The sequence below is a fragment of the Microcaecilia unicolor genome, chromosome 10 (genome assembly GCF_901765095.1).
Source record: "Microcaecilia unicolor chromosome 10, aMicUni1.1, whole genome shotgun sequence".
Taxonomy (NCBI): Eukaryota; Metazoa; Chordata; class Amphibia; order Gymnophiona; family Siphonopidae; genus Microcaecilia; species Microcaecilia unicolor.
In genome coordinates, this window is record NC_044040.1 from 32622259 (window position 1) to 32649512 (window position 27254).

Sequence of the window (27254 nt, forward strand, 5' to 3'; positions counted from 1 at the left end):
GGTGTAGAAATCCAAAGGAGCCGTGTGTACAAAAGTGCATAACCATTGCCATATTGGGACAGACTAACAGTCCATCAAGCCCAGTATCCTGCTTCCAACAAGTACCTAGAGTAAAATAGAGTTTATGCTGTTTATTCCAGAAATAATTAGTGGAGTTTCCCAAGTCCACCTTAATGATGGGTTTTGCACTTTTCTTCTAGGAACTTGTCCAAACCTTTTTTAAAACCGTGCTATGCTGACCACTTTTACCACATTCTCTGGCAGCAAATTCCAGAGCTTAATTTACGAGTATGTTGCATGAAGAACTATTTTCTCTCTGATTCTTTAAAAATGTACTACTTAGGAACTTCATTGCATTCCCCCTAGTCCTTGTACTTTTGGAAAGAGTAAACGACGTATTCCACTCAACTCAGGAATTCATAGACCTCTATTGTATCTCCCATCAGCTGTCTTTTCTCCAAGCTGAAGATCCCTAGCCTCTTTAGCCTTTCCTCATAGGGAAGTCATCCCATCCCCTGTATCATTTTGGTCGCTCTTCTCTGTACTTTTTCTAATTCTGTTATATCTTTTTTGAGATGCAGTGACCAGAATTGCACACAATATTTGAGGTGCAGTCACACGATGGAACAATATAAAGATATTATGATCATCTCAGTTTTGTTCCCATTCCTTGCTTAATCATTCCTAACATTTTGTTTGCTTTTTTCGCTGTGCTGCACACTGAGTAGATGATTTCAACATATTGTCAGTGATGACACCTAGATTCTTTTTTTGGGTGGTGACTCCTAATTGTGGAACCTTTCATCATGTAGCTATAGTTTGGGTTTCCTCTTCCATACATGCTTCACTTTGTACTTGCTCACATCAAATGTCATCTGTCTAGTCTCCTAGTCTTGTAAGGTCCTCTTCAAATTTAAAAAGAAGCAAAGAGACGCAATGAAACAGTCAACCCTCGATATCTTTTTAAACAAAAATGAACGACTTTAAAGTAGATTCTAAATGTTTATTTATTTATTTGGATTTATGTACCGCCTGTTTGAAGGAATTCACTCAAGGTAGTGTTTAAGTATGCTTAGATGACACATAGTTCATTTAAAAACAATTATTGGTGTCTTAAATAATTTTTTGTATGGACAAGATGAAGTTTTGAGACTCTCATTTATCCTCATTTCTTGAATAAATGCAGAGTGCATTATGTTTTCCCTTTTTCTTTTTCATTTTAGGCAATTGTACAATACATCAAAAAGATTGAAACATGGTTTATATACAATATTGTTGTTCTGTAGTATTTCAATTGTCTTGTGCATGTGAAATTGATAGCAGATACTGTATGGGTTGAAAGTTTGTACATGATCTGCTTATAACGCGATATGAATCTTTGGACCTCAAGCACTGTGTTATAAGAGGGTTGAGCTATATATATTGATGTACTGTGGCTACAATTATCTTATTTACTGTGAATAATACAGATGCTCAATTTCACTATAAATGAGCCTGCACACCTGGGCAGGAAAGGCAGTGCAGCGGTGAATATCGCTGCAGGAAAGCTTCTGCTGGCGGGGCTTGGGGGACCCCCGCCAACCCAGATATGTGGTGTTATGATGGGAGCCAAACGTGGCGAGGAAGTGGGGCAAAATGTGCCCCCCCCCCTCCACTTTGGGCTCATGTCTCCTCCCAAATCAAGGTCTGGCTATGCCTCTACATTATACATAGTTCTTAATGCAAATTATAAACTTGTAAAATTCTCAAAGCTTCCATGTAATTAAAAATAAAACAGGGCAAATATAAAGCCTAAAAATAAGTTGCTTTTGCCATCTATTAAATATGCAGTCTGACCTTTTGTTCATATTCAGCAATACAACAGAAAGTTTAAAGAAGCCAGTTTTGCTCTGAATATTTAATGTTCTGTCTTGTGGTTCATAGATGTATGAATGTCTTTGTGTTTGAGAAGAGAAGATCCCTGGTACTCCATTGGTGGCATAACATAAAGGCGGTAGCCGGTGAAGATTTATCTTCAGGCAGCCTAATGTTCATAAATTTTAAATTGATAGAAAGCTTAATGTATGTTTGATCTAAAAATATTGAACACATACTTTTTTTCCCCCCTATGGTCACTGTATGTAGTTGGATCAAAAGATAGCATTGTAGTTTACTGAAGTTTGTATTTATTTTTAAAGCTGCTCAAACTAATAAGCAAGGAAAGCTCAGGTTTTATAAAATAGAAAAAATAAAGGTTAATGAGCAATCACACAAAATAATATAATGAAATACATTTCTGGAGCTCAGCTGTCTTTCCTCCAGACTGAAAACAAGAATGAGCCAACAGTAACGTTGCCAGAAAGTACAAGTGACATACCCAGGCATTGAATATCTGGGTTTATTTCAGCCTGCGACTGTGAGCTACTTATAAACTGCTTTCTACTGTGGGCTGAATATTGTGCTCATAGAAAGTATATTCAGGAGGGTGGTGGGTCAAGGGAATGATTAAAATGGAAAAGAAATAGCTTATCTGTTTACAAGAAATGTGTGCAGATAGATTTGTATATTAAATCTATCCCACATGTATATTCAATCTGTCATAAAATCCATCTTCATTGTGAATGCTTAATGACAAAAGAAAGAAAAAATTGTGTTGTCATTCTTGAAGAAGTTAAATCCGATGTTGGGCAGATTGCTTCAGTTTCCATTGATTGAGGTATAGCCTTACATTGTAAGTCCTCTGGGGGAAGGAACATATTTACTGTACTTAAAAAAGGCATAGCTAAATCCAAAATCTCATCCATTCCCAAAATTATCTCCAAGAGATAAATTTTCAGAGAGAGAGAAATAGGGACAGCCAAGTGGTTCAGTATGATTTCAAGGCTAGGTCTTCTGCTCCCTGAGTTGGCTAGCCCCATGAAGTAAGGAGTACTAAATATTGTAGAGGTGACAGCTGGATTTAGGGACCAAAATAGGACAACTCTAAAAAGAAGCTTGGTGCATGGCCCACAATCAAGGACTGTTGCGATGAGAGGGCTAACTGAGTTGATAGGAAATATGAAATCACCCCACTTTTTCCCACCAAAAGACTCGTAAAGGGCTCTCAAGGAGTAGCTCCTTGAGTCTCTAAGTAAATCAGTTTTGTGCCGTTTGATGTCTAATTAGATAATAAATGTAACGCAGAACTCTATTCTGGTGAATGTCTGTGTTGTCTCCATTTTAATAAAGTAATATATCAAAAACCATCTTTGACAGAGATGGGATAGAACTGATATTTAGTAGAGATATCAGTTCAGATGTTAGATATGATAATTCTACAAGAGACACTCAATAATGACTTCTGTTTTTCTACCCATGGTTTTTGTACTGTGAGAACTGTCGTCCTGTCTTGAGGCAGTCTACCATGTTAGCAAAGCTGATACTGCTGCAGTATAGGGCCGTCATCTTTTGTATGGCCTAACTGTTCCTACTGTTCTTGTAGTAATCACACTGCCTCCCTGTGGTCATCTACTGCAACACTAGGACCATTGTCCTTATGAGCACTAGGGTGGTAATTCTGTATGTTGGCACCTCCTTTTAGCTATTCTGTTGCTGTATGGTGAGAGCCTATTCTATAATGGCTTCTGGGTGCCTGGATTTTCTTATAGAATACTAGCACAACCCACAGTTAAACTAGCCATAGACCTGATGTAACTGCAGATACCTAAACGCAGCAATGGTGCATGTAACTTACAGTATTCTGTAAGTGGTGCATATAAATGGCAGTACCAACCATGCTGCTCCCATGTGAATACCCCTCTTGCATTTATGCATTGTCACTTATGTGTGCTCTTACAGTACAGTGCTTAGCTGAATTGCTGCCACTTTACATGTGTTAGAATATATATACCTTTGGAAGTGACAGTATTCTGCATATTTACATACGTTTGTTTATTAAAATTTATTTACCACCTTTTTGAAAAAATTCACCCAATGGTGTACAGCAATAATAAGTTGGACATAGACAACTGACAACTACAGCTGTAAAATATTCAAATAATAGTACATAGTATGTCTTGATATGCTACCTTTAATTGTCAGCACAATACGCAATAAAATATTTTAATAGACATAGGGTGTAAGCAAAGGTAGAACACACAGATAAGATAGAGTAACATGAGTTAGAAAATAAGGGGACTAATTTAAAGAAAGTTGCACATGAAGTCAGAAGGGTGCATGAATATAAGCTCAGCTAGGGTAGGAGTGGGTAAGCAAGTCCTGCTACACTATGTGCGGTTGAGTCCTTGTGTGTGTCGACCAGCAAGTTAATTGCTTCTTACATTAAAGGCTTGAGAGAAGAGCCAAGCTTTCACCTGCTTCCTGAAGTAGAGATAGTCTTGCGTTGAGCAAAGCCTTTCAGGAAGTGCATTCCACAGTGTGGGGCTACTCCAGAGAAGGCTGACCAGTGGATGTTATATCATGTGATGCCCTTTGGAGAGATTGTGGTTAGGCATACTCCTTGGAGGACCTTAATGACGTTGGAGGTGTTTAGAGGGAGATCCTGTCCTTCAAGTACTCTGGCCTGTTTACTTTAAGGGTCTTGAAGGTGAGGCATAGAGTTTAAAATTTAGCCCTGCATTGTACTGGTTACCAGTGACGTTTTTGCGGGAATGGTGTGATGTGGTTATGTTGCTTACAACCTTCTATCAGTCTTGCTGCAGCATTCTGAATCAACTGGAGCTGGTGTAAACCATTTGTAGTCAGACCAGTGAAAGTGCATTACAGTAATCCAGTTGTGATGTTATTATGGCGTGAATGTATGGAGAGATGCAGCGTAGTTTTCACAAATGATTCAGGGTAGGTATGAGTAGCTACACATCAACCACGGAGATGTAAAACATTTATAGAATTGCACTTTAAATAACAAACTCACCCTCTTGTGTAGGTTCTATAACATATTACTCGGAGAATATCCTGCTATGTAGTTCCATCTTTACAGTAGATCTCATGAATGCTACTGTCTGACTTGTTCGTAAATGGGTGATTTGTTGGAAGAGGGAAATTGATCCACTCTCCTATTGAGAAATAACATAGGTCTCTATTTACTAAACCACAGTAAGGTTTTGCTATTAACGTCCATTAATAGCAAAATTGAATGCCTTGTAGGAATAATATTTTGTGGTGAAAGGGGTATAGGTGTCATCTGCTGCTCCTTCTGATCTTGGGCAAGTCACTTAACCCTCCATTACCTCAGTTACAAAATTAGATTGTGAGACCTCCAGGGACAAGGAAATACCCACAGTACCTGAATGTAATTCACCTTGAGCTACCACTGAAAAAGGTGTGAGCAAAATCCAAATGTGAGGGGAAGCAGTCATAGCATTACTGTACATTAGCGAAATAACACACAGAAGCAGTTAGCCACATACCTATAGGTGTAATTAAATTTCTATGGAAACATTCTGCATTGCACTAATGAATACTGATATATGTGCCACGTTCTCACTTCTTCCTAACACCCCTCTCCCATATTTAAATAAAATTCTGCATTAGGGGGCCTGTGTACTGATGCATAATAAGTTTTTTTTTTCAGCTACTGTACCATAATTTCCAAAATTAATACACAGTATTAAAATCTTCAGATTAAGAGTTAGAGGCATTTGTCATTGCTAACACAAGGAAAAGTTCTTTACTGTGCATTAATTGCATTGCAGATGTCATGATGCAGTTAGCCATAGCTATTGAAGTGCCATCAGCTGTGACATATTATTTATTTATTACATTTGTAACCCGCGCTTTCCCACTGGTGTGTTAACGTGCAGTAACTATCTCTGTTTTAATTGTAATTAGAGGGCGATCAGAATTGGGGGTTTTGGTTTGGGCTGAAACCAAAGCTGCGGCCGAAATTCATCACAGAGTTTTGGCCAAAACCAAAGCTAAATCTAGGCAGCATCCCCTCCCCCCCGGACCAAAAGCAGGCTGCTTCCACCAGCTGTAGGCCCTCTCAAGGCCTACCTTAGACGTTCTGGTGGTCTAGTGGCCTCAGGTGTGATCTCCAGTTGCTCCTGCCCATGCTGGCTATGAGTTCTTTCTCATTTGGTTAATATATCTATAATGTTAATATGCATGAATGTATTTAGATTTTATTTATGCTAGCTAAAAATCGTTCATGGTAGGATTTAATAATTGTTTAACTAGGATTATTTTACAATAAATTCAGTCACTTTTAATGAAGATTCCCAGCTATTCATATCCCTTTCCTACTCAACAGAATATAAATTTGTTTAAGTGCTTAAAATGTGGTATAGAATGGGTAAACATAAATTGATTTTTTACTCTCTCAAAAAGTACAAATAAATTCATGGAAGGTATGTGGAAATACTTTTAAAACAAACAGGAGGATATATTTTTTCACTCAACGAAGAGTTAAGCTCTGGAACTCATTGCCAGAGGATGTGGTATCAATGATTAGTATATCTGGGTTTAAAAAAAGTTTTGGACAAGTTCTGGAGGAAAAGTCTGCTATTGAGATAGACACGGGGAAAGCCACCGCTTGTCCCTGGGATCAGTAGTATGAGTTTTTCTACTATTCGGGATTCTGTCTGGCCTTTTGACCTGAATTGGCCACTCTTGGAAGCAGGATCCTGTGCTAGATGGATCATTGGTCTGTCCCAGTATAGCTATTCTTAAGTTCTTATGTTTGTGATAAAGCCACTTACAAGTAAGTGGGAATAAACACTTGAAAAAATGCCTGTGCAGTAGAATCATCAAATTGTGTAGAACTGAATCAAATAAGTTTTCTTTCTATTTGTAAGAGCCTCTTGAGATTTGTAGAATGAAGTGCCTGACTCTGTGTATCTGCAGTTTATCTACAGCATCTCAGGTAGAAGATAAATTCTTCAGTTGCCAAAGCTGATCTGTGGTTGAAATTCCATGCATTTTAATTGACAATGGCAATCCAGTTTCCTTTAGGGAAATTATGCATGTGTAACTGAGGATCATCTAGGTCTACAACTATGTTACATGGAAGGACGACATTTAAAGCTATTTGTCTTGGTAAATAGGCCTGTCTGCAAATGACTCTCCTGAAACAACAGACATGCTTTGACAATGTGCTTACTTGTAGCTAGCTTTTGAGGAGGGGTTCCCTGGGGTGTGTTTATATGAGGGGAGGAAAACAGCATGCATTCTTCTGATTTTCAGTACTGTATGAGGTACCTCCCCCCCCCCCCCTCTTTATTTTGCAGCCCATATTTAAAAACATGGTTCAAGTGTCCTTGGTGCTGGTACTTTTTAACCCACATACATTTTAAAGAGAAACTCCCTGGATAGTTGCTGTGTGAAAATTTGCTGCAAGGTGAACTTGTATGTTCTGGGGAAGGGGTGTGTGGACCTTGAGCAGAGTTGTGAGATATAGGAGCACAGTGGCACGAATATAGGAGGATAACTCGTGCCTCCTGAGGCCAGCCTACTCTTTGGTGGGGTAATTTTATATAGGGATTATGGTTCGTATATTTATTTATTTGGATTTTATTCACACCTTTTCAGTAAGTAGCTCAAGGCATTCAGGGGGGTTCACAATTTAATTTTGTACCTGAGGCAAATGGAGGGTTAAGTGACTTGGCCAAGATCAGAAGGAGCAGCAGTGGGATTTGAACCGGCCACCTCCACTCCAACCTTTACGTACCTATTTGCCTCCCTTGGCTGTGAACCCTGCTATAAAATTACCCTCTCCTTGTACTAACATTAACAGCTAATGCTGTTTAGTAAATAGACCCCCAGTTACAGCAAACTGTTGACATTTATTCACTTGCCATTTCTGGCAAAAAAAAAACATAAAATTTCCAGCCTGCCTGGAAGTAAAAGTCAACTGGTGCTTTTGTGATTGTGGGGTTTACTTAGTGCAATCCTGTCTAAAATATCAAGTTGATCTTTAAGCTATTTATAATGTACATTGATATATTTGAAATATGCCTTTTTGCTGTAGCGCATGTCAAAAAGTGTGATTTCCCTTCCCCCCCCCCCCCCCCCCCCCCAGTGTGGCATTTAATGTCATCTATTCATTGCTGAAAATGCATTTTATGTCAGTCATTTGTTACCTAAAGCGCATTTTTATAATCCACACAGAACGCTTACTTTTTGAGTTTCACATGAATTATGATGCATTTCTCCTTTTTTTGTCACATCGTTGTGGCAGGTTTTTAATTTGCTTGTTTCCTTGTTGATTTTTTTTTTCCAGATAAGTTGTTAAAACAAATAACGAAATAATCTAAAAAGAAATGGACTGATATTCAGTCAGAACAACCAGGATATTGTAGTTAAATGTAGCTCTATAGGATAAGTGTTGATGAATATACTTAAAAGTGGTGAAAATGCTGCTGACTGTTTATCAGGCCTAAATCCAAATGCACAGCTTATTCATGCAATGACTGAATATTGCAGCTAAACATATTAGGGCCAGTTCCATCTTTACCCAGCCCCAATGAGGGCCCTTTATGATACAGTTAAAATCTGTCTGCTTTGCAAGTTAAATAGTAGATCCATATAAGGCCTGAAAATACATGGATATTCTAGTTTGTATTTGTCACTTGCTGGTAAATGCATAACTCTCTTTGAATAAATAAACAGACCCCAAAAAGTGTGACTGTTTAAAACAAACAAACTGTACAGTTGAACCTTACACGCGGTGGGGCCGACTCACAAAGATGCATTAGAATTTCCATGTTGAAAGCCCATATTCTTAGTGAATAAGCTACCTTTGGATAAAATACAATGCATTTTAAAATGCTAATGCAACTTAGTCAAGAAGCCCCACCCTCCCCCTTTCTGTGCTTCATTATTTTCCTCCAAATTCTATAAAGTTGGGTGCCCAACTTTACGCTTAGGCCAAAATTCTGTATATGGCGCCGAAAAATCGGTGCTGAAAACAATAAACCCTATTCTATAAATGGCAGTCTGAGTTGGATGCCATTTATAGAATAGTGCCAGGATCTGTGCCTAATTTTTAGGTGCAGAGACTTACACCAACTGAAGCCTGGTGTAAATCCCCATGCCTAAATTTAGGTGTATTCTGTAATAGTGCACACAAATTCTTGGAACGCCAATGCCCCTCCTGTGGCCAATCCCCCTTTTCAGAGCCACGCACTAGAATTTATGCCCACATCTTGATGGAATAAACCTAGCAAGATGCGAGTGTAAATTCTAGTTGTTTCCAATTAGCATCAATTATTAATGCCCAATTATCTGTGCCTATTGGTTCGTTATTCAGTTAAAACTGCATGCAGAAATTGGGTGCCTGCCCAAATGTTCACGTGCAATTTTGAGCACCATCTGGGGGTTAGTGTGCAAAGATGTGTGCAAAATTTAGAATAAGGTCAGTTATGCTTGCAACTTAATTCAATAACTGGCTGTTAATTGGAGTTAACAGCTAATTAACTATAATTGGTTTTAATTGGTGTTAATTGGCAACAATTAGTAGTTGTGCCCACAACTTCCCTTAGCCATAGGCGTAGTTTGACTGTTTCATTCGGGGGGGGGGGCAAAGGATGGGGCGGAGCATATTAGCATATTCATTTGCATATATACATATGCAAATGAATATGCTAATATGGAGGAAGGAATTGAAATTTACAGACAAAATATCACAGATGCACATTTCAAAAAGCTGACACATTTCAGTTAATAAATTCTGAATAAAATACTTTTTTCTACCTTTGTTGTCTGATCATTTAGTTTCTCTATTTGCAAATGATATGTATGCTTAATTTGCAGTTCCCTCTCTTTCAAGCATCCTCTCCTCTGCAGTTTGGCAGCTGGCCTCTCTCTCAACTGTCCTCCAATTGTCCAGCAGCTCGTCCTTCTCCCTCTCACCTCCTGATTCTGCAGGCCTTCTCTCTCTCAACCCCCCCCCCCCCCCCCCCAGCCTTGTGATTCAGCTCATTCAACCTCCCTAGTCCAACAGCTTCTCCCCTTTCACCCCCCCCCCCCCCCCCACTGATCTGGCAGCTTCCCTCTCTCTGACCCCCTCCAATTCGACAGTTCTCCTCTCTCTCAACCCCCCAGGTGCCTGTAATCCAGCAGCTCCCCCTATCTCAATCACTCCCAGCATGTGTGATCCAGCAGTTCCCCCTCTCTTAACCCCTCCTGCCCCTGTGATTCAGTGGCTCCCTCTCTCAAACAACCCCCCCCCCATTCCAATAACTCTCCTCTCTCTCAAGCTTCCCCACCAGCACTTGTAATCCAGCAGCTCCCTCTCTCTCAAATACTCCATCCATCGACCAGCTTCCTTCTCTCTCACCCGCACCAATACGGCAGCTCTCCTCTCCACCCTCCAACCCATCTACTTTTAAATAAATGCTTCTCTTCTCTAGCAGCGGCGAATGGACAAGCATAAAAACAGCAAGCAAGCGCAGCCAGGCTCAAGTACTCCGTCCTTCGCTTTCTGAATCCTGACCTCTCAGTGTCCCGCCCGAAAGGAAATGACATCAGAGGAAGGCGGGACGCTGAGAGGTCAGGATTCAGAAAGCGAAGGACGGAGTACTTGAGCCTGGCTGCGCTTGCTTGCTGTTTTTACACTCGCCCGTTCGCCGCTGCGGGAAAGAAGATTAAGTTGTTTTCGTCGTCTTCGTCGTTTGGGGGGGCATTGCCCCCCCCCCCCAGTCTACGCCCATGCCCTTAGCCGCTCTTCTGTAAGTTGCGCGCTCAAATCCCTGACATGGGAGGGGCATGGGTGGGTCAGGGGTATGTCAGGCAGTTAGGCATGCAATTTATAGAATACTTTCGTTTATGTATCTGCTTGCAGTTGGGAAAGAGTATTTAGACCAGCCTTTGAGCTTTCATGTATTTTGTATTCTGTTAATGATGATGCCTTTGCAACATAATGTAAGCCACCTTGAGCCTGCAAATAGGTGGGAAAATGTGGGATACAAATGCAGCAAATAAATAAATAAATAAGTGCTTGTGTGTAATGTTAGATGCGTAGATGAGGACTTGTGGCCTAGTGGTTAGGGTGGTGGACTCTGGTCCTGGGAAACTGAGGAACTGAGTTTGATTCCCACTTCAGGCACAGGCAGCTCCTTGTGACTCTGGGCAAGTCACTTAACCCTCAATTGCCCCATGTAAGCCGCATTGAGCCTGCCATGAGTGGGAAAGCGTGGGGTACAAATGTGACAAAAATAAAATAGATACTATTGGAGATTCTACATGGAATGTTGCTACTATTGGAGATTCTACATGGAATGTTGCTACTATTGGAGATTCTACATGGAATGTTGCTGGAATGTTGCTACTATTGAAGATTCTACATGGAATGTTGCTATTCCACTAGCAACATTCCATGTAGAAGCCTGCGTGGCCACATTGGTGATCTGCAAGGGCCGACTTCTACATGGAATGTTGCTAGTGGAATAGCAACATTCCATGTAGAATCTCAAATAGTAGCAACAGTGGAGGAGTGGCCTAGTGGTTAGAGTGGTGGACTTTGGTCCTGGGGAACTGAGGAAGTGAGTTTGATTCCCACTTCACGCACAGGCAGCTCCTTGTGACTCTGGGCAAGTCACTTAACCCTCAATTGCCCCATGTAAGCCGCATTGAGCCTGCCATGAGTGGGAAAGCGCGGGGTACAAATGTAACAAAAAATTAAAAAAAAATAATAATAAAATACTAGTATTCTATAACAGTAGTTCTGTGCAGAACTGCTGTTAAACAATTTACACTCATCTTGCATCATCCTGGGGTGCCTAAATTTCTTAAATTTCCCCCTATATATGTTCCTGTCCTTTAAGCTTATCCCGTGCCTGAGGATGATGCTTTCCATTACCTGTTTGAAAAGCCACTATTTTTTACCATAAAGGAACACTTCATGGGATGGTGATATATTTTTGTCTGTCATGTGGGAAAGTTTTAAAATTAAACAGAGGGTGTGTGAAGAGGGAGTAATATCTGGGGCAAAGTGTTTCCTGTGGAAATGCTTTTATTTTTGCGGTGGGTAGCGACGTTCACACCAGTTTATTTTCCCTTTTGTTTTATGGAGACTGGAATAATGAAGTGAGTATGTAGCTAGTTCAGTGGGAAGGATTCAGTATGAAATGGTAACATTTGCTTCACATGATGGATAGATTTCTCTTTTGCTATAAAATGTATAGATTTTAAATGGCTGATGATGGATTTACTTCTGTTTTTCTCTTGATGCAAAATAATTAATGAGAATTATATTTGCCTGGGGCAGCTACTGTGCGCTGAAAAACAGAGGAAACATTATACTGTTGCTCTGATTAAGACCCTGACTCAAAGTATGTATTATTTATGTAAATGGATTTTACATAGCAGAATACTTTAAACTGATGAATCAGATTAACTGTGGGACTTTCCACTTAATAAAGGGGCCCTTTTACTAAAGCGTAATGAGTTTTACAGTTAGTGTGCATCGATTGACAACATGCTCATTCCCTGTCCCGTGGTACGGTATGCAAACAGTACATGGAACTAGAACATGCTGCTAACGGTAATGTGGCAATGCTTACCACACCCATGCACTACATGCTAATTCACACGCTATCCCCCGGCTTCTATATAGTGCGCTTAGATATAGGTGATGAAATTGGCGTGAATTCTATAACACCGTGCGTAATTAATTGGCTAAATAAGCTGATGAGTGCTGATAGCACTTAAGCAATAATGAGCAATAATTGGCACTGATTTAGGTGCACAACTTGCTAAGCGTATTCTGTAATGATGTCCGTCGACCTTCTAACGTGCAAAGGCAAAAAGGGTTGTGGTTATGGGTGGGGAAATGGGCGCTTCATGGGTGTTCCACAATTTAAGCGCCTAGTTATAGAATATGGCTAGTGAGCTTAAATCTACGTGCTGAGATTTTCATTGGCCTAAACGGATGCACACAGATATCGGCACTGAAATATCAACTAAGCATATTTTATAATCGGCGCCTAAATCTAGGTGCAGATTAAAGAATACGCTTAGTTGGCACTGATTTCAGCGCCGATTGTTTTTTTTAGGCGCCATATATAGAATCTCCTCCTAAAGGGGCAATTCTGTAACCTAGGCAGCACTTGGGCGCACATACCCACGAGGGTGCTAACAGGATGCTTAAGCACTATTCTTCAAATACCCAAATATTTGGAAGGAGGGCATACACAAGGCTTAATTTCTGGGGGAATGGCTGGTACATAGTTTGGAGGATTTTGGGGTTGCAGCCATTCAACTATGTAGATGACATCACTGCTGTTATCTCTTTTGATGGTGGTAATTTCACTTATAATAGCTAAGATAAAACATGTCTTGAATTGTCTCCAGGCCTAGGCAAGGTCTGTTAGACTGAAAATGAACACTGAGAAGACTAAGTTTTTGCTTATCAAATCAATCACTCTTGTAATTTGAATTTAACTGACAATGTTGTAATTGATGGGATTATTTACAAATTAGAATCACAGTTGAAAATCCTGGGGGTAATTTTAGATAGCGTACTCTTTTGAACCTCTTGTCCATATGTTATCCATCAAGGTGTTTCGATTATTATGGAAGCTGAGACGTACGTATCAGAGCATATTTCAAAATACATGTCTTCCGCCTGATAGTACAGACACTTACACCGGGTCATTTGGGTTATTGTAATATTATTTATGTGGCTTGTTCTGTAGCTGTTTGCAGGCTGATTCAATTACTACAGAATACGGCATCCCATTTAATTTTTAAGACTTCTTGATTTGAGAGTGCTATACGTCTACTTATAAAGCGTCATTGGCTGCTGTGTTGTATGGTGTTTTCTATCTTGTATGGTTTAGCCCCATTGTACATGATATCTTTGATTATGTTATTAGATAAGAATTATGTACCTATGTCGCAGCACTGTTTGAATTTACAACTTCCATCTCCACTTGGGGTTAAATATACTACTACTACTACTACTACTATTTAGCATTTCTATAGCGCTACAAGGCGTACGCAGCGCTGCACAAACATAGAAGAAAGACAGTCCCTGCTCAAAGAGCTTACAATCTAATAGACAAAAAATAAAGTAAGCAAATCAAATCAATTAATGTGTACAGGAAGGAGGAGAGGAGGTTACAAGTGGTTACGAGTCAAAAGCAATGTTAAAGAGGTGGGCTTTCAGTCTAGATTTAAAGGTGGCCAAGGATGGGGCAAGACGTAGGGGCTCAGGAAGTTTATTCCAGGCGTAGGGTGCAGCGAGACAGAAGGCGCGAAGTCTGGAGTTGGCAGTAGTGGAGAAGAGAACAGATAAGAAGGATTTATCCATGGAGCGGAGTGCACGGGAAGGGGTGTAGGGAAGGACGAGTGTGGAGAGATACTGGGGAGCAGCAGAGTGAGTACATTTATAGGTTAGTAGAAGAAGTTTGAACAGGATGCGAAAACGGATAGGGAGCCAGTGAAGCGACTTGAGGAGAGGGGTAGTATGAGTAAAGCGACCCTGGCGGAAGACGAGACGGGCAGCAGAGTTTTGAACTGATTGGAGAGGGGAGAGGTGACTAAGTGGGAGGCCAGCAAGAAGCAGATTGACAAGGGTGTGGATGAGGGTTTTGGTAGAGTGCTCGGAAAGAAAGGGGCGGATTTTACGGATGTTGTAAAGAAAGACCAAGCGTCTTTTACTTATTAAGCAGCCAGGTGGTGGAACAAGTTACCAAGGTATTATAGTCATCAGTCCAATTATGCTATTTTTCAAAAAGATTTGAAAAGTTGGCTGTTTCAGAAGTTGGTACTGTCATGATAATAGTATTTGTTCTTTTTGTTTATGATTATGACCAACTTGGATACTATTGTTTAGCAGTTGTTTTATAGTCATTGTTTAGGTTTTAATATGTTGTAATTTCTAGGATTATGTTCCTACTTTTTTTTTAAATGTAAGTCGTATTGATCCGTTCATGGTTATCGCGGCATACAAGTATCGGATGTAATGTAATGTAACCTTTTCAGACTCAATCTCTCTTCCAAGTAGCCTGCGGGAAAGAAGGTACGCCTAGAGCAGAGAATATTTCTATAGCGCTACAAGGCGTACGCAGCGCTGCACAAACATAGAAGAAAGACAGTCCCTGCTCAAAGAGCTTACAATCTAATAGACAAAAAATAAAGTAAGCAAATCAAATCAATTAATGTGTACAGGAAGGAGGAGAGGAGGGTAGGTGGAGGTGAGTGGTTACAAGTGGTTATGAGTCAAAAGCAATGTTAAAGAGGTGGGCTTTCAGTCTAGATTTAAAGGTGGCCAAGAATGGGGCAAGACGTAGGGGCTCAGGAAGTTTATTCCGGGCTTAGGGTGCAGCGAGACAGAAGGCGCGAAATCTGGAGTTGGCAGTAGTGGAGAAGGGAACAGATGATAGGATTTATCCATGGAGCGGAGTGCACGGGAAGGGGTGTAGGGAAGGACGAGTGTGGAGAGATACTGTGGAGCAGCAGAGTGAGTACATTTATAGGTTAGTAGAAGAAGTTTGAACAGGATGTGAAAACGGATAGTTCCTCTTCCTTTTCGTCTACACATTAAGCACTGAATTTACACATGGACAGAGCATGGATGGTACAAAGGTGGGGCTCCCGTTTACGCACATAACATAGAGCACTGTAAGTTAAGTGTGCCCCTGTCGCATATGGCAGGTGTTAAGTGCAGATACCTAAATGTTAGGAACACCAATACGGGTTTCTTGCTAGTATTCTATAATGGAACATAGACTCTCACTGCATCACCTCAGGATGCCTAACTGGAGGCGTCCACTTATAGAATTGCTCACTAATTGCATAGCGCACTTTAATGAAAGAGTCCCAAAGCTGCTTTCTATGGGCATGAATGGCCAAGGGAATGACACCAAGGGCGTCTTTTACTAAGACACGCTCACGTTTTTAGCGCGTGCTAAAATTGTGGGCATGCTAAACATTAGAGATGCCCAAAAACGTGAGCGCGCCTTAGTAAAAGACCCTCCAAGTTTTAAATCAAATTGTATCTTTTTTTTTTTTTTACATCTTTGACATCTTTTTTTTATTGCAGATGGGGCACCCAAGGAGATTTCACTACCACGCATCCTCGTCCTATTGTCAAAGTTAAACTGTTTACAGAGAGCACTGGTGTACTAGCACTTGAAGATAAAGAGCTAGGAAAAGTAAGTACTGTGGTCAAATTCCTGCCTGTAAATACAATATATTCTGTTCGTAAGAGTCAGAAATTCAGTCATGTTTATGGCCCTTATTTTAGAAACCCTGTTTGTGACTTCCTTGTGTAAATAACAACCTATGGTTTATTAAACTTGCTATACCACTCTTCATGGGCACATAAAGCGGTTTACAATCGAAATATAATTAGAAAAGGAAAGGAATGCCAAAAACATGGATGGAACAGAGGAAAAAAAGTACAATTGAACACACTGGGTCAAGGTGGTTTACAATTGGTAAAAAAAAAAAAAAAACAAGGTAAAAATGAGAAAGAAACACCATTTGAAGATAGGACAGAAGACTTATTCACAACATACATGTCAAATTTACTAAAAGGTCTTGGATTACTGCCTAAGACCTATAAGATGAACTTACATTACTTGTGTCTTCAATTTGCTTGACTTTTACTTTAAACTTGCATTTGTTTTTCAGACTATTGCTGGAGAGACCTTTCCCTCCCCCATACAATTAGGCAGCATTTGGGGTGGTTTGCCTTTAGACTGCAGACTCCTTGTCCATTAAAATGGTGGGGGGGAGGGGGGCATGGACAAGAGAGAATGTTGTACTGAGGTAAATAGGTTAATTGGGGAGGGGAGTTGTATTGGGTGGACAACACTGATCAGTATTATACAGTTAGTAAAAAAGTTGATATTTCTGTTATATCAGACACTATCATGGGCAAATGCTCATAGTATCGTTGGATACCATCAACTGCTGTTTGCTGAGTTGTTGAGAATATCTCTTCAGTTATACGCCAAGCCCCCTCCCTGCCCGTCTTCAAGTCTTTGCTTAAAGCCCACCTCTTCAATGCTGCATTCGGCACCTAATCCAGACTGCCCCAATTTGACTGCCCCTATCGGACCGACCGTTCACTTGTCTATTAGATTGTAAGCTCTTTGAGCAGGGACTGTCTCTCTTTGTTAAATTGTACAGCGCTGCGTAACCCTAGTAGCGCTCTAGAAATGTTAAGTAGTAGTAGTTATACCATCTTGTGGATGAACGTACAATGTACCAGTTCTTCTTTATATAACTTCTTTTGTCCTTTCACTAATCATGGGTATAGCATGAACTTAAAAATATCTGGACTGCATGCGAGTTGTGAGTATTATAATAATAAGTATCTGAAAACAGTTCCATTCAGTTTGTGTTGTGTTTTTTGTCAAAATTTGTGCTGGGTTCCAGCTCCAGCCCATTGCATCCCAAAATGGAAAAACAGAAATTCTTCTAACCTCTCTCTGCCCTAGTGTTTGTTTCTTGTGTTCAGGGCTAGAGAGGGGCTCTTTTAATACCTCCACCTTCATTAGTGACAATAGCTTAAGAGGGACGTTATCAACATGGGCTGCCGTTAAGATGGGTTATTTTACCACATGTCCCATTTTTTGCAGCGAGACCTAGTTACTAATAACCGGGGTTAATAGTAAAATAATCCGTCTTAACGGTGGCCTGTGTTGATATCTCCCCCCTCTTAATAATGCTACCATCTACCTTCTGACACATAGAGAGAGACTATCCACATTTCTTTCACCATTCTATATATTTAAGTACCCCATGAATTCCATTTCTGCCACATCATTCATTCCAGGAATCTCCTCTTCTTCTCCAATCTCCATACAGTCCAACTCAGACTCAAGAAGTGGCTCGCTCGCCAGCTTCTCTACAAAGTGGGATTCCTGTTTCTCCTTCCTCATCTATAAGCAACAACTTACATTTTCCCAAGGAAGCAGATCCTTCCCTTGGTAATCCTCACCACTAGTGAGTTCACCTGGACCCTGTTCAGTCTTGTCCTCCTGTCTTTCTTCCTATCTACAGCCTCATGAGGATTTAATTCTTATTAAGGTGGTTCTACTTATCCACCTAAGGTTCTTTCTTAAGGTGTCCTGTCTTCCGAAGGGATTTTATTCCTCTGAATGATGGCTTCATCCTTATTGATTTTCTAACTCCTTTCTCGTTACAATTCTCTAACCATGTATGTATGTTTCCAGCAACAGGTGTGTTTGTAAGTCTGGGGCAACTCAGGGGCAGTTGATCAAAACTCTGGCACTATTCTGAATAGTGCAGGAACAGCGCAGAAAAACAATGCCCTAATGCTCAAAGCTAATGAGATCCAAATATGTAGGCATGCTCATAGCTTTGAGCATTAGGAAGTTCAGCGGGAGGATTGTTCTTGGCGCATGTGCAGAAGAGTTCAGTGGTAAAGCTCAACTCCTGTGCGCATGCGCCTGGTAAAACCCGAACATGAAGAACACATTGGCGTCTTGTTTTCTGCAGCCTAAATGTAACTGTTTTTAATTGTTTTTTCTTGATGCTTGTATTTAAATTCAAGTAACAGACGCCAATGTGTGCTTTGGGGTTTTTTTTTTTAAGCATGGCCGCTTTAAATTTAGATGTGGAACGAAAGTGCCAATGTTTGCTTCACGTTTGGGTCTGCTGTTTCTCAGAACCAGCGTTCAAGGACTTGCACAGGCTTCCTTCTGCTTCCAAAAGCAATCAAAACCGGTAGATTTTGCAGAAAGAATCATGGGAAATCCTCTCTTCCAACACACTAATGCCTGCTTGGACCTGACATTGTTTTTTACAGCAGTGAGGCACCATGGTTTCGGGTGCTCTTTCCTAATCATTGGGGAGGAATATAAAATGACCTCATTTAAATGAGCTATACTACATTAGCATGCTATTTGCACTAAGGCATGGTGCTTTCATTGTTTGCTGCGCTAGATCCCTCTGATCATTCTGCACTGGTAAATGAGGGCACTAGTATGGCACTAATGGACTTTAGCGCCCGCGTTTACTTTTGATCATCGGCACCTCAGATTCTACATCCGAAGGACATTTTTCAAAGGAATTTAACTAGGTGGCTAACAGGCTTATTTTCAAAAGTGATCGCCGGGCATCTTCCGACATAAATCAGGAGATGGCTGGCGATCTCTCAAAAGCGGCGAAATCGGTATAATCGAAAGCTGCTTTTTTGACACCATCGCCGCTTTCCCGTTGCCGAGCCGGCAAAAGTTCAAGAGGACTTGTCGGCGGAGTAGCGAAGGCGGGACATGGGCGGGCATGGGCGTGGCTACCAGATGGCTGGCTTTCGCGGATAATGGAAAAAAAAGTGGCGTTAAATCAGTATTTCGCTGGGTTTACTTGGTCCTTTTATTTTCACGACCAAGCCTCAAAAAGATGCCACAACTCACCAGATGACCACTGGAGGAAATGGGGGATGACCTCCCCATACTCCCCCAGTGGCCACCAACCCCCCCTCCCACACTAAAAAAATAAAAATAAAAACCTTTTTTGCCAGCCTGTATGCCAGCCTCAGATGTCTTACCTAGCTCCCTGACAGCAGTATGCAAGTCCCTGGAGCAGTTTTTAATGGGTGCAGTGCACTTCAGGCAGGCAGACCCAGGTCCATCCCCCCCTCACCTGTTACACTTGTTGGTGCTAAGTGTTGACCCCTTCAAACCCCCCCCCGACCCCCCCCCCAAACCCACTGTACCCACATGTAGGTGCCTCCCTTCACCCATAAGGGCTATGGTAATGGTGTAGAGTTGTGGGGAGTGGGTTTTGGGGGGGATTTGGGGGGCTCAGCACCCAAGGTAAGGGAGCTATGCACCTGGGAGGTATTTGTATATATATTTTTTTTAATTTTTAGAAGTGCCCCCTAGGGTGCCCGGTTGGTGGCCTGGCATGTGAGGTGGACCAGTGCACTACAAATGCTGGCTCCTCCCACGAGCAAATGCCTTGGATTTAGCCGGGGTTGAGATGGCCGCTTTTAGTTTCCATTATCGCTGAAAAACAAACCCGGCCATCTCAAACCCGGCAAACTCTGGCATTTGACCGGGCCAAACCGTATTATCGAAAGAAAAGATGGCCGGCCATCTTTTTCACTAATACAGTTCAGCCAGCTGTTTGCGGCGCCGCCAAAATAGATCGCCGCCAATCTATTTCGCTGGCGCCGTTCGATTATTCCCCTCCACGTAGTTACCAGATAGATTGTTCCACTTAGAAATCATCTATGATGCACCATAACAATTGTAGACTCTCATCCTACTACTACTTGACATTTGTAAAGCGCTACTAGGGTTACGCAGCGCTGTACAATTTAACATAGAAGGACAGTCCCTGCTCAAAGGAGCTTACAATCTAAAGGACAAATGTACAGTCAGTCAAATAGGGGCAGTCTAGATTTCCTGAAAGGTATAAAGGTTAGGTGCCGAAAGCAACAATGAAGAGGTGGGCTTTGAGCAAGGATTTGAAGATGGGTAGGGAGGGGGCTTGGCGTAAGGGCTCAGGATGTTGATTCCAAGCATAGGGTGAGGCGAGGCAGAATGAGCGGAGCCTGGAGTTGGCGGTGGTGGAGAAGGGTACTGAGAGGAGGGATTTGTCCTGTGAGCGGAGGTTACGGGCGGGAACGTAAGGGGAAATGAGGGTAGAGAGGTAATGAGGGGCTGCAGACTGAATGCATTTGTAGGTAAGAAGGAGAAGCTTGAACTGTATGCGGTATCTGATTGGAAGCCAGTGAAGTGACCTGAGAAGAGGGGTGATATGAGTATATCGGTTCAGGCGGAATATAAGACGTGCACCAGAGTTCTGAACAGATTGAAGGGGGGATAGATGGCTAAGTGGGAGGCCAGTAAGGAGTAGGTTGCAGTAGTCAAGGCGAGAGGTAATGAGAGCGTGGACGAGAGTACGGGTGGTGTGCTCAGAGAGGAAAGCAGCATATTTGCCATGTGTCATCATTGGCCGGGGATTGGTCTTTTGTATTTGTGCTCATTTTTGTTTGTCAGCGTTACTAGCTTTCCTGTACCCTTTTAGCAATGCTGTTGGATTTTACTGATTACATTGGTGCCACTCTGACTTCAGCTATCCTTCTGCTCTTGTTTTTCTTATTGTTTCTTGTATGGGCTATTCCCATGATCAGTCTCTTTTCTTTGATTCTCTTTAATCTGGGTGTGTAAGATTCCCATTGTATTTATTCTTGCTACCTTGTGCTGTTTTTGTTTCCTCTTTTTCAGCCACACAGTAGTAAAGCTGCTCTTCTGATTTCAGACTCAGAGACCAATGCAGAAAGGCTCGAGGTAGAGCCGTGTGCAGATTCCTAAGCACATAGCTTCTGCGTGAGCATATGGCATGCAAGAAGCTAATTGTGTATGGAAAACCTGCGGCAAATGTGTGTGTGTGGGGGGGGGGGGATTATGCCAGACGCATGCGCACAGGGTTATGCAGTAATCTTGTGCGCATGTCCAAGCGAAAACCGGAAGTATCATTACATATCAGCGCTTGATCTTCTGTGCCTATATATGAGCCTTGCAAAAATTGTTTACACACAAAATTTTTAGGTGGCCCATATTTAAGTGCAGAAATACCAGCACCGATGTATGCTTTCACTTTCAGTTTTGTTACGATATGTGCAAGTGTGTGTTACTTCACATCTGCCATTAAAACTTACAGGGGCTTCCTTCTGCTTGCAAGACGAGGCACGACCAATAGTTAAATCTGAAAGATTGACAAGAAAAACAAATTGCCCGACTTGGCCAAGTTTTACCCTTCAGTCAGGGACCCTCTCATATTTGTCTTCTGCTGTTATTCCATATGCCCTTCACGTACTTCTACAGTCCCTTTCTGATCACAGACTATATATTCTGTCGATTTGAGCTGCAAGACTTGAGTCTATGAGAAACTGTGCTTTTCATTGTGTAGCTCTATCCCTTTGGAACCTGCTCCCTGCCAATCTGAGAGGCACTTTTGCTAAGCCGCGTAGGTGCCTACGTGTGCCCAATGTGCGCCAATTTGGAAATACCGCTCGGCTATTTCATGGCCCGGGCGGTAATTTCATTTTTTATGCGTGTCCATTATGTGCGCCGGAAAATATATTTTTCGGTGTGTGGTGCTAACCGCGCGGTAACTGGCATTGTATGTGCCCAGTTAACGCATGAGACCTTACCGCTAAGTCAGTGGGTAACGGTAAGGTCTCAGGCCAAAAATGGACACACGCCAATTTTTATTTTTTCGCATGTCCGTTTTCAGCCAAAAAAAATGCCTTTTTTGCAGGTGTGCTGAAAAATGGTCCTGCGCGCGTCCGATACACGCGTGTACACCAGCGCAGGCACTTTTCGGTGCACCTTAGTAAAAGGACCCCTTAGGCTGGAACTGTCCTTTAAATTCAAAATTAAAGACATACCTATTTTCCAAAACCTTTGGTATTGATGCTGATTGCAATGCGGCTGCAGGAATATGAGTCTCTCGGGGAAGACCTCACCCTGTTTGCTTGTTTGGTTCTCTATGACTAATTGACAATGTCTGATGATGATTGATCTAGAGCTTTCTTGCCACTAGGCATTGTTGACTGATTGTTGCATCTTACCTTTCTTTCTTCTTCCTCTTTCACATTATATTTGTAGTCCCTTTCCTATTTACTTATTTTAGCCTGTACACTACATTGCTATGTGCTCAGGAAATGTGGCATAACAAGATCAATATACCATTATAGGAACCTCAGTGCAGTGTCAAAACACCTTTATGGAGTATATAAAGTGATTTCGTATTTAAAAATAGATTTTTAAAAGTGAAAATTTATATATATAAAGTGCCATTTTATTTTTAGGGTACAATATCATCTTGAACTTTATATATGTTAACATTCAGTAAGTTATGTATAATGAGCTAGATTCTGTATATTGCATCTAAAAAATTGGCATTGAAAAAAATACGCCTAGGCATATTACCAATTTCTTGTATACCGCCACCCTTCCCTAAAAGGGTTTGGTGGGGTTTACATTATTTCAACAGTTCAAACTAAACAGAATACAATCTAAAATGCAAAATGAGAGTACAGCAAATTCAGTAAAAACTATCCATCATGTAAATAAAAGTAAACAAACATCTAAAGTTAGGCATACTTTATAAAATACGCCTAATTTTCTGTGTGGTTAATAAAGTACACCGAGCGCACTTCTGTGCAACTAAATTTAGTTGCAGGTAGTTACAAGTAAAACTTGGTGTAAATGCCAGCATCTAAATTAGGCATGAACTGTGTGTACTGTATAACAACATGTATAGATTTTAGAAATGCCCACGACTCGCCCATTCCATAGCCCCTTTCAACTATGTGAATTATCACATTACAGAATACGCTTAGACAGTTCTGTGCATAAATTCTAATTAATGTCAATTGCTTGTTAATTAGTGTCAATTGGCAATTATGGGTTATGACTGGCTTGTTAACTAATTAAGTTGCGCACAAATCCAGAATACGACCAGATTTATGCATGCAACTTAAGTTGCGCTATATGGAATCCAGAGGCATGTCTGCAAGACTTCACAATAGGTCATATCACATGAGTAAATTCTATCTAACGTGTGGCAAATCAATCCTAAAAGATCATAAACAAATTTAAAAATAATTTAACATAAATGATAAATGAATGTAATGCCATATATAATGTGAACGATCACATAAATATTAAAAAAAATATACATCTATATATATATATATATATATATATATAGGCACCAAAAGGTTACCACACTTATGATGTGCTATTGGACGTCTGTCTACTTTTAAAGTTTCTGGTAGAACTGCTAAGCCTAATACTACTTTCAAGATTTTTTCTCTCTTGTGTGCAATCATTAATCTTTTACCTAACAAACTTTCAGTGCTTTGAATAATGTGCCAATGTTTTTTAAATACTTTAGTGATATCTTTTGATAAATGATTGAAAGGTGTTGCACAGCCGATTCTGTCTTCCTGGGTTTTCTTAGTTGAATTTAAAACAGATTCTCTGTTTTGGTGTGCTGCTCGTTGTTACCCCTCATTCATAGATTTAAGGAGAAAGGATATCCTGCATGAAGGTATCCTTTCATTTCTCTTGATCCTTTTTTAAAGGTCAAAGAATCTGAGCATATTCTTTTTATTCTGAGAAACTGTAAATTTGTTTTCAGTGATTTGTTATGACAGCTCTTACAGTCTATCAATTTGTTTGCATCTATCGGTTTTCTGTACAAATCTGTTTTAAATGTATTATTTTCATACAAAGTTAATATATCTAGAAATGGAATATTTTCTGATCAAATTGCATCTGGAACTTCAAAATTTTATCTGTTATTCAACCACTGCTGAAAGGAATTCAAAACATTTACACTGCCCTTCCATGTTACAAAAATATCATCTATGTATTGGCTCCATAAGTACATACTGGGACAGACTGAAGGTCTATCAAGCCCAGCATACTGTTTCCTACAGTGGCCAATCCAGGTCAAAAGTACCTGGCAAGATCCCCAAAAAGTACAATACGTTTTATGCTGCTTATCCTAGAAATATAACAAAATATTTAAACACACATGAATACAAGTGTAATGCTTCTTCAGCTTATTGAGAGTGGAGTAGTCTCATATGTAACACACAATAAAGATTATTTGATTTTTCACCCAATGACTGGGTGTATTATCTGTGTGTATTGTCTAATCATTGAACAAGAGGCAACAGGAGAGGTATGAACAGAGGTATATCCAGGCCACGTCCACAGACACGGTCCCAGTTCCAATAGATCAGAATGTAATGAATTTGTCGACACATACCTTTACTTCGACTGAAATTTCTCTGCTTTCCAAAGGCCTTTCATATGTACCTGTTCAATTTTTCAATAATTTTCAATTTAGAATTGACCTTGAAAAATTCATTCGTACTTTGCAACTCAAGATCTTTTTCAATGACAAGGCCAGACATGATTCCTCTTCCCGAGTTAAAGATAAATCCCAATGGATCCCGCCCATCCCGACCGATCCCATAGTATCAGTGTTTAAACAGCTAGTTTTAAGAGATGTGGGTCGGTTACACAACACCAACAATAATAAATCACACCGCTTCCATGATAACCTGACCCGAGATGAACGCAAAGCTCTACAATCGTTGAGAAAAAACACCGATATTGTATTTAAACGGGCCGATAAAGGCGGGGCTACTGTAATTTTGGACAGATCTCAATATATAACTGAAATCCATTCACAATTGGCCGATACGACATCGTACGTTAAATTAGATCAGGATCCCACAAAACAGCTCCAAGAACACATATTGGCAATAACCACAAGGGCGGAGGAAGCAGGATTTCTAAACAAGAAGGAGTTCAATTATTTGAACAGGCGGTTCCCTATCGTTCCAGTTCTTTACACATTACCGAAAGTCCATAAAGACATAAGTAACCCTCCAGGAAGACCGATAATGTCTTCCCGCGGCTCACTGCTTGAACCCTTGTCCCAATATGTAGATACGTTCCTTCAAGACGTGGTGAAAAAAACTCCTACATACATTAAGGACACTACACACTTTCTCAATATATTGCAGGATATACAGTTACCAGATTCACATATTATTATGGCAACCTTTGACATAAAATCTCTATATACTATGATTCCTCAAAATGAATTGTTAGAAGTCATTGGTGAAACCTTAAACAATCGTCCCAGTCCACATCAAGTCCCCACTGATTTTTTGTGTAAACTGGCAGAAATAGCATTATGCAGTAATTTTTTCTGCTTTCAAGATGAGTTATACAAACAAAAATCTGGGGTGGCCATGGGAGCGACATTCGCTCCCACTCTAGCCAATCTTTTTATGGCCCAGTTTGAAGATAAATGGTTGGCTAGATCTCCTTACAATGACATGCTAGGGACATGGAAACGATACATCGACGATATATTCATTGTGTGGTATGGTAGTATCGAACAATTAGTCATTTCATAGTTGGCTGAATCAATGTCATGCCAGAATCCAATTTACTTTAACGTGGTCAGAATCCAAGATACATTTTCTTGATGTCGAGATTCTCCTTGCAGAGAAGCAATTCATTACCAATGTTTTTGTTAAGAGCACTGACCGGAACACTTTTTTAGAATACAGTAGTTGCCATCCCAAAGCATTAAAACGAAGTCTTCCGTTTTCTCAGTTTCTCCGCTTTAAGCGGATCTGTACTACAGATGCCGATTACAAGGCACATTCTGAATCTTTTGGCTCTAAATTGTTGCAGAGAAATTATCCACACCAAACCATCAAGAGAGCCTACACCAGAGCCAAGTACAACAATAGAGAATTATTGCTCCAATCTCCACCACGGACACAACATGATGGACAAATTATGACTTTTGTGACAAGATACACTCCGGGTGGAGAGGCTACTGCTGCTATTATTCGCCGCCATTGGGACATCATTAAAGCACACCCAGTGTTCACAAATTACAACATCAGGACGGCATTCTCACGTTCCAAAAATCTGAAAGAAATTTTAAGTCCAGCGGTTTTACCTATGGTTCCCATTGACAACGCAGGCAACTTTGGCCATTTAAATGCATGAAACCTCGTTGCAAAACATGCCCCATAACCATTGAAGGGACAGATTTCGTCTGTAACGGCAGGAGTTATAAATTAAAGTGCAGAACTACATGCCGATCCACGGGCATCATTTACTACATCAAATGTCCATGCGACAAATACTACATTGGGAAATCAATGAGGTCATTACATGAGAGACTGATTGAACACCGTTCACGAATTACTGCACAAAATTTTGGAGCACCTATGGTACAACATTGGACATCGCAAAATCATACCATCGAAGATCTTAAATGTATGGTGATTGAACAAGTGATTCCCTCCACTAGAGGAGGGATTTAAACAGAAAAATTTTACAGCGTGAAACCTTTTGGATTTTTACATTGGATACTATAGAACCAAGGGGTTTGAACACTTACACACAGTGGAGTTGTTTTTTCTAACACAATATTCCCCTTTTGATATAAGAAGTGAGCAATTCAGTTCTTGTCTCTGGTTGGATGGTTCATAATAAACACGCATACTGGTTTTTGAACATACCCATATCAGTTCTAGAGTTATCAATAGGCACTAAGTTTAACATAATTTTTTTCAATGTTTTTCAATTTTCTCTATTTCTTAATATATAGAAAAATCTTTTGATATGTTAAAACTTTTGCCACAAACAAATGGTCAATTAAGGAGTGTTCGCTCGAGACATACAAGATGAATATCAACAGTGGCAGCTTTCTACACTAGTCTCAGACAGGGCTTTTATTTAGTTAGAAGTCTTTGTTAAGGACTTTTATTTTGAAGTTAGCTTCATAATCAG

General features: G+C 40.6%; 1 protein-coding gene across 5 annotated transcripts in view; it reads left to right on the forward strand.

Moving 5' to 3' along the window:
• CADPS2 (calcium dependent secretion activator 2) overlaps nucleotides 1-27254 on the forward strand; it is a 596794-nt gene that overhangs the window by 212678 nt on the left and 356862 nt on the right. For all 5 annotated transcript variants that reach the window (XM_030215887.1, XM_030215888.1, XM_030215889.1 and 2 more), the window contains exon 7: nucleotides 15965-16076. In XM_030215887.1, the coding sequence (XP_030071747.1) occupies nucleotides 15965-16076 (112 nt within the window). The remainder of the gene's footprint in view (nucleotides 1-15964; nucleotides 16077-27254) is intronic.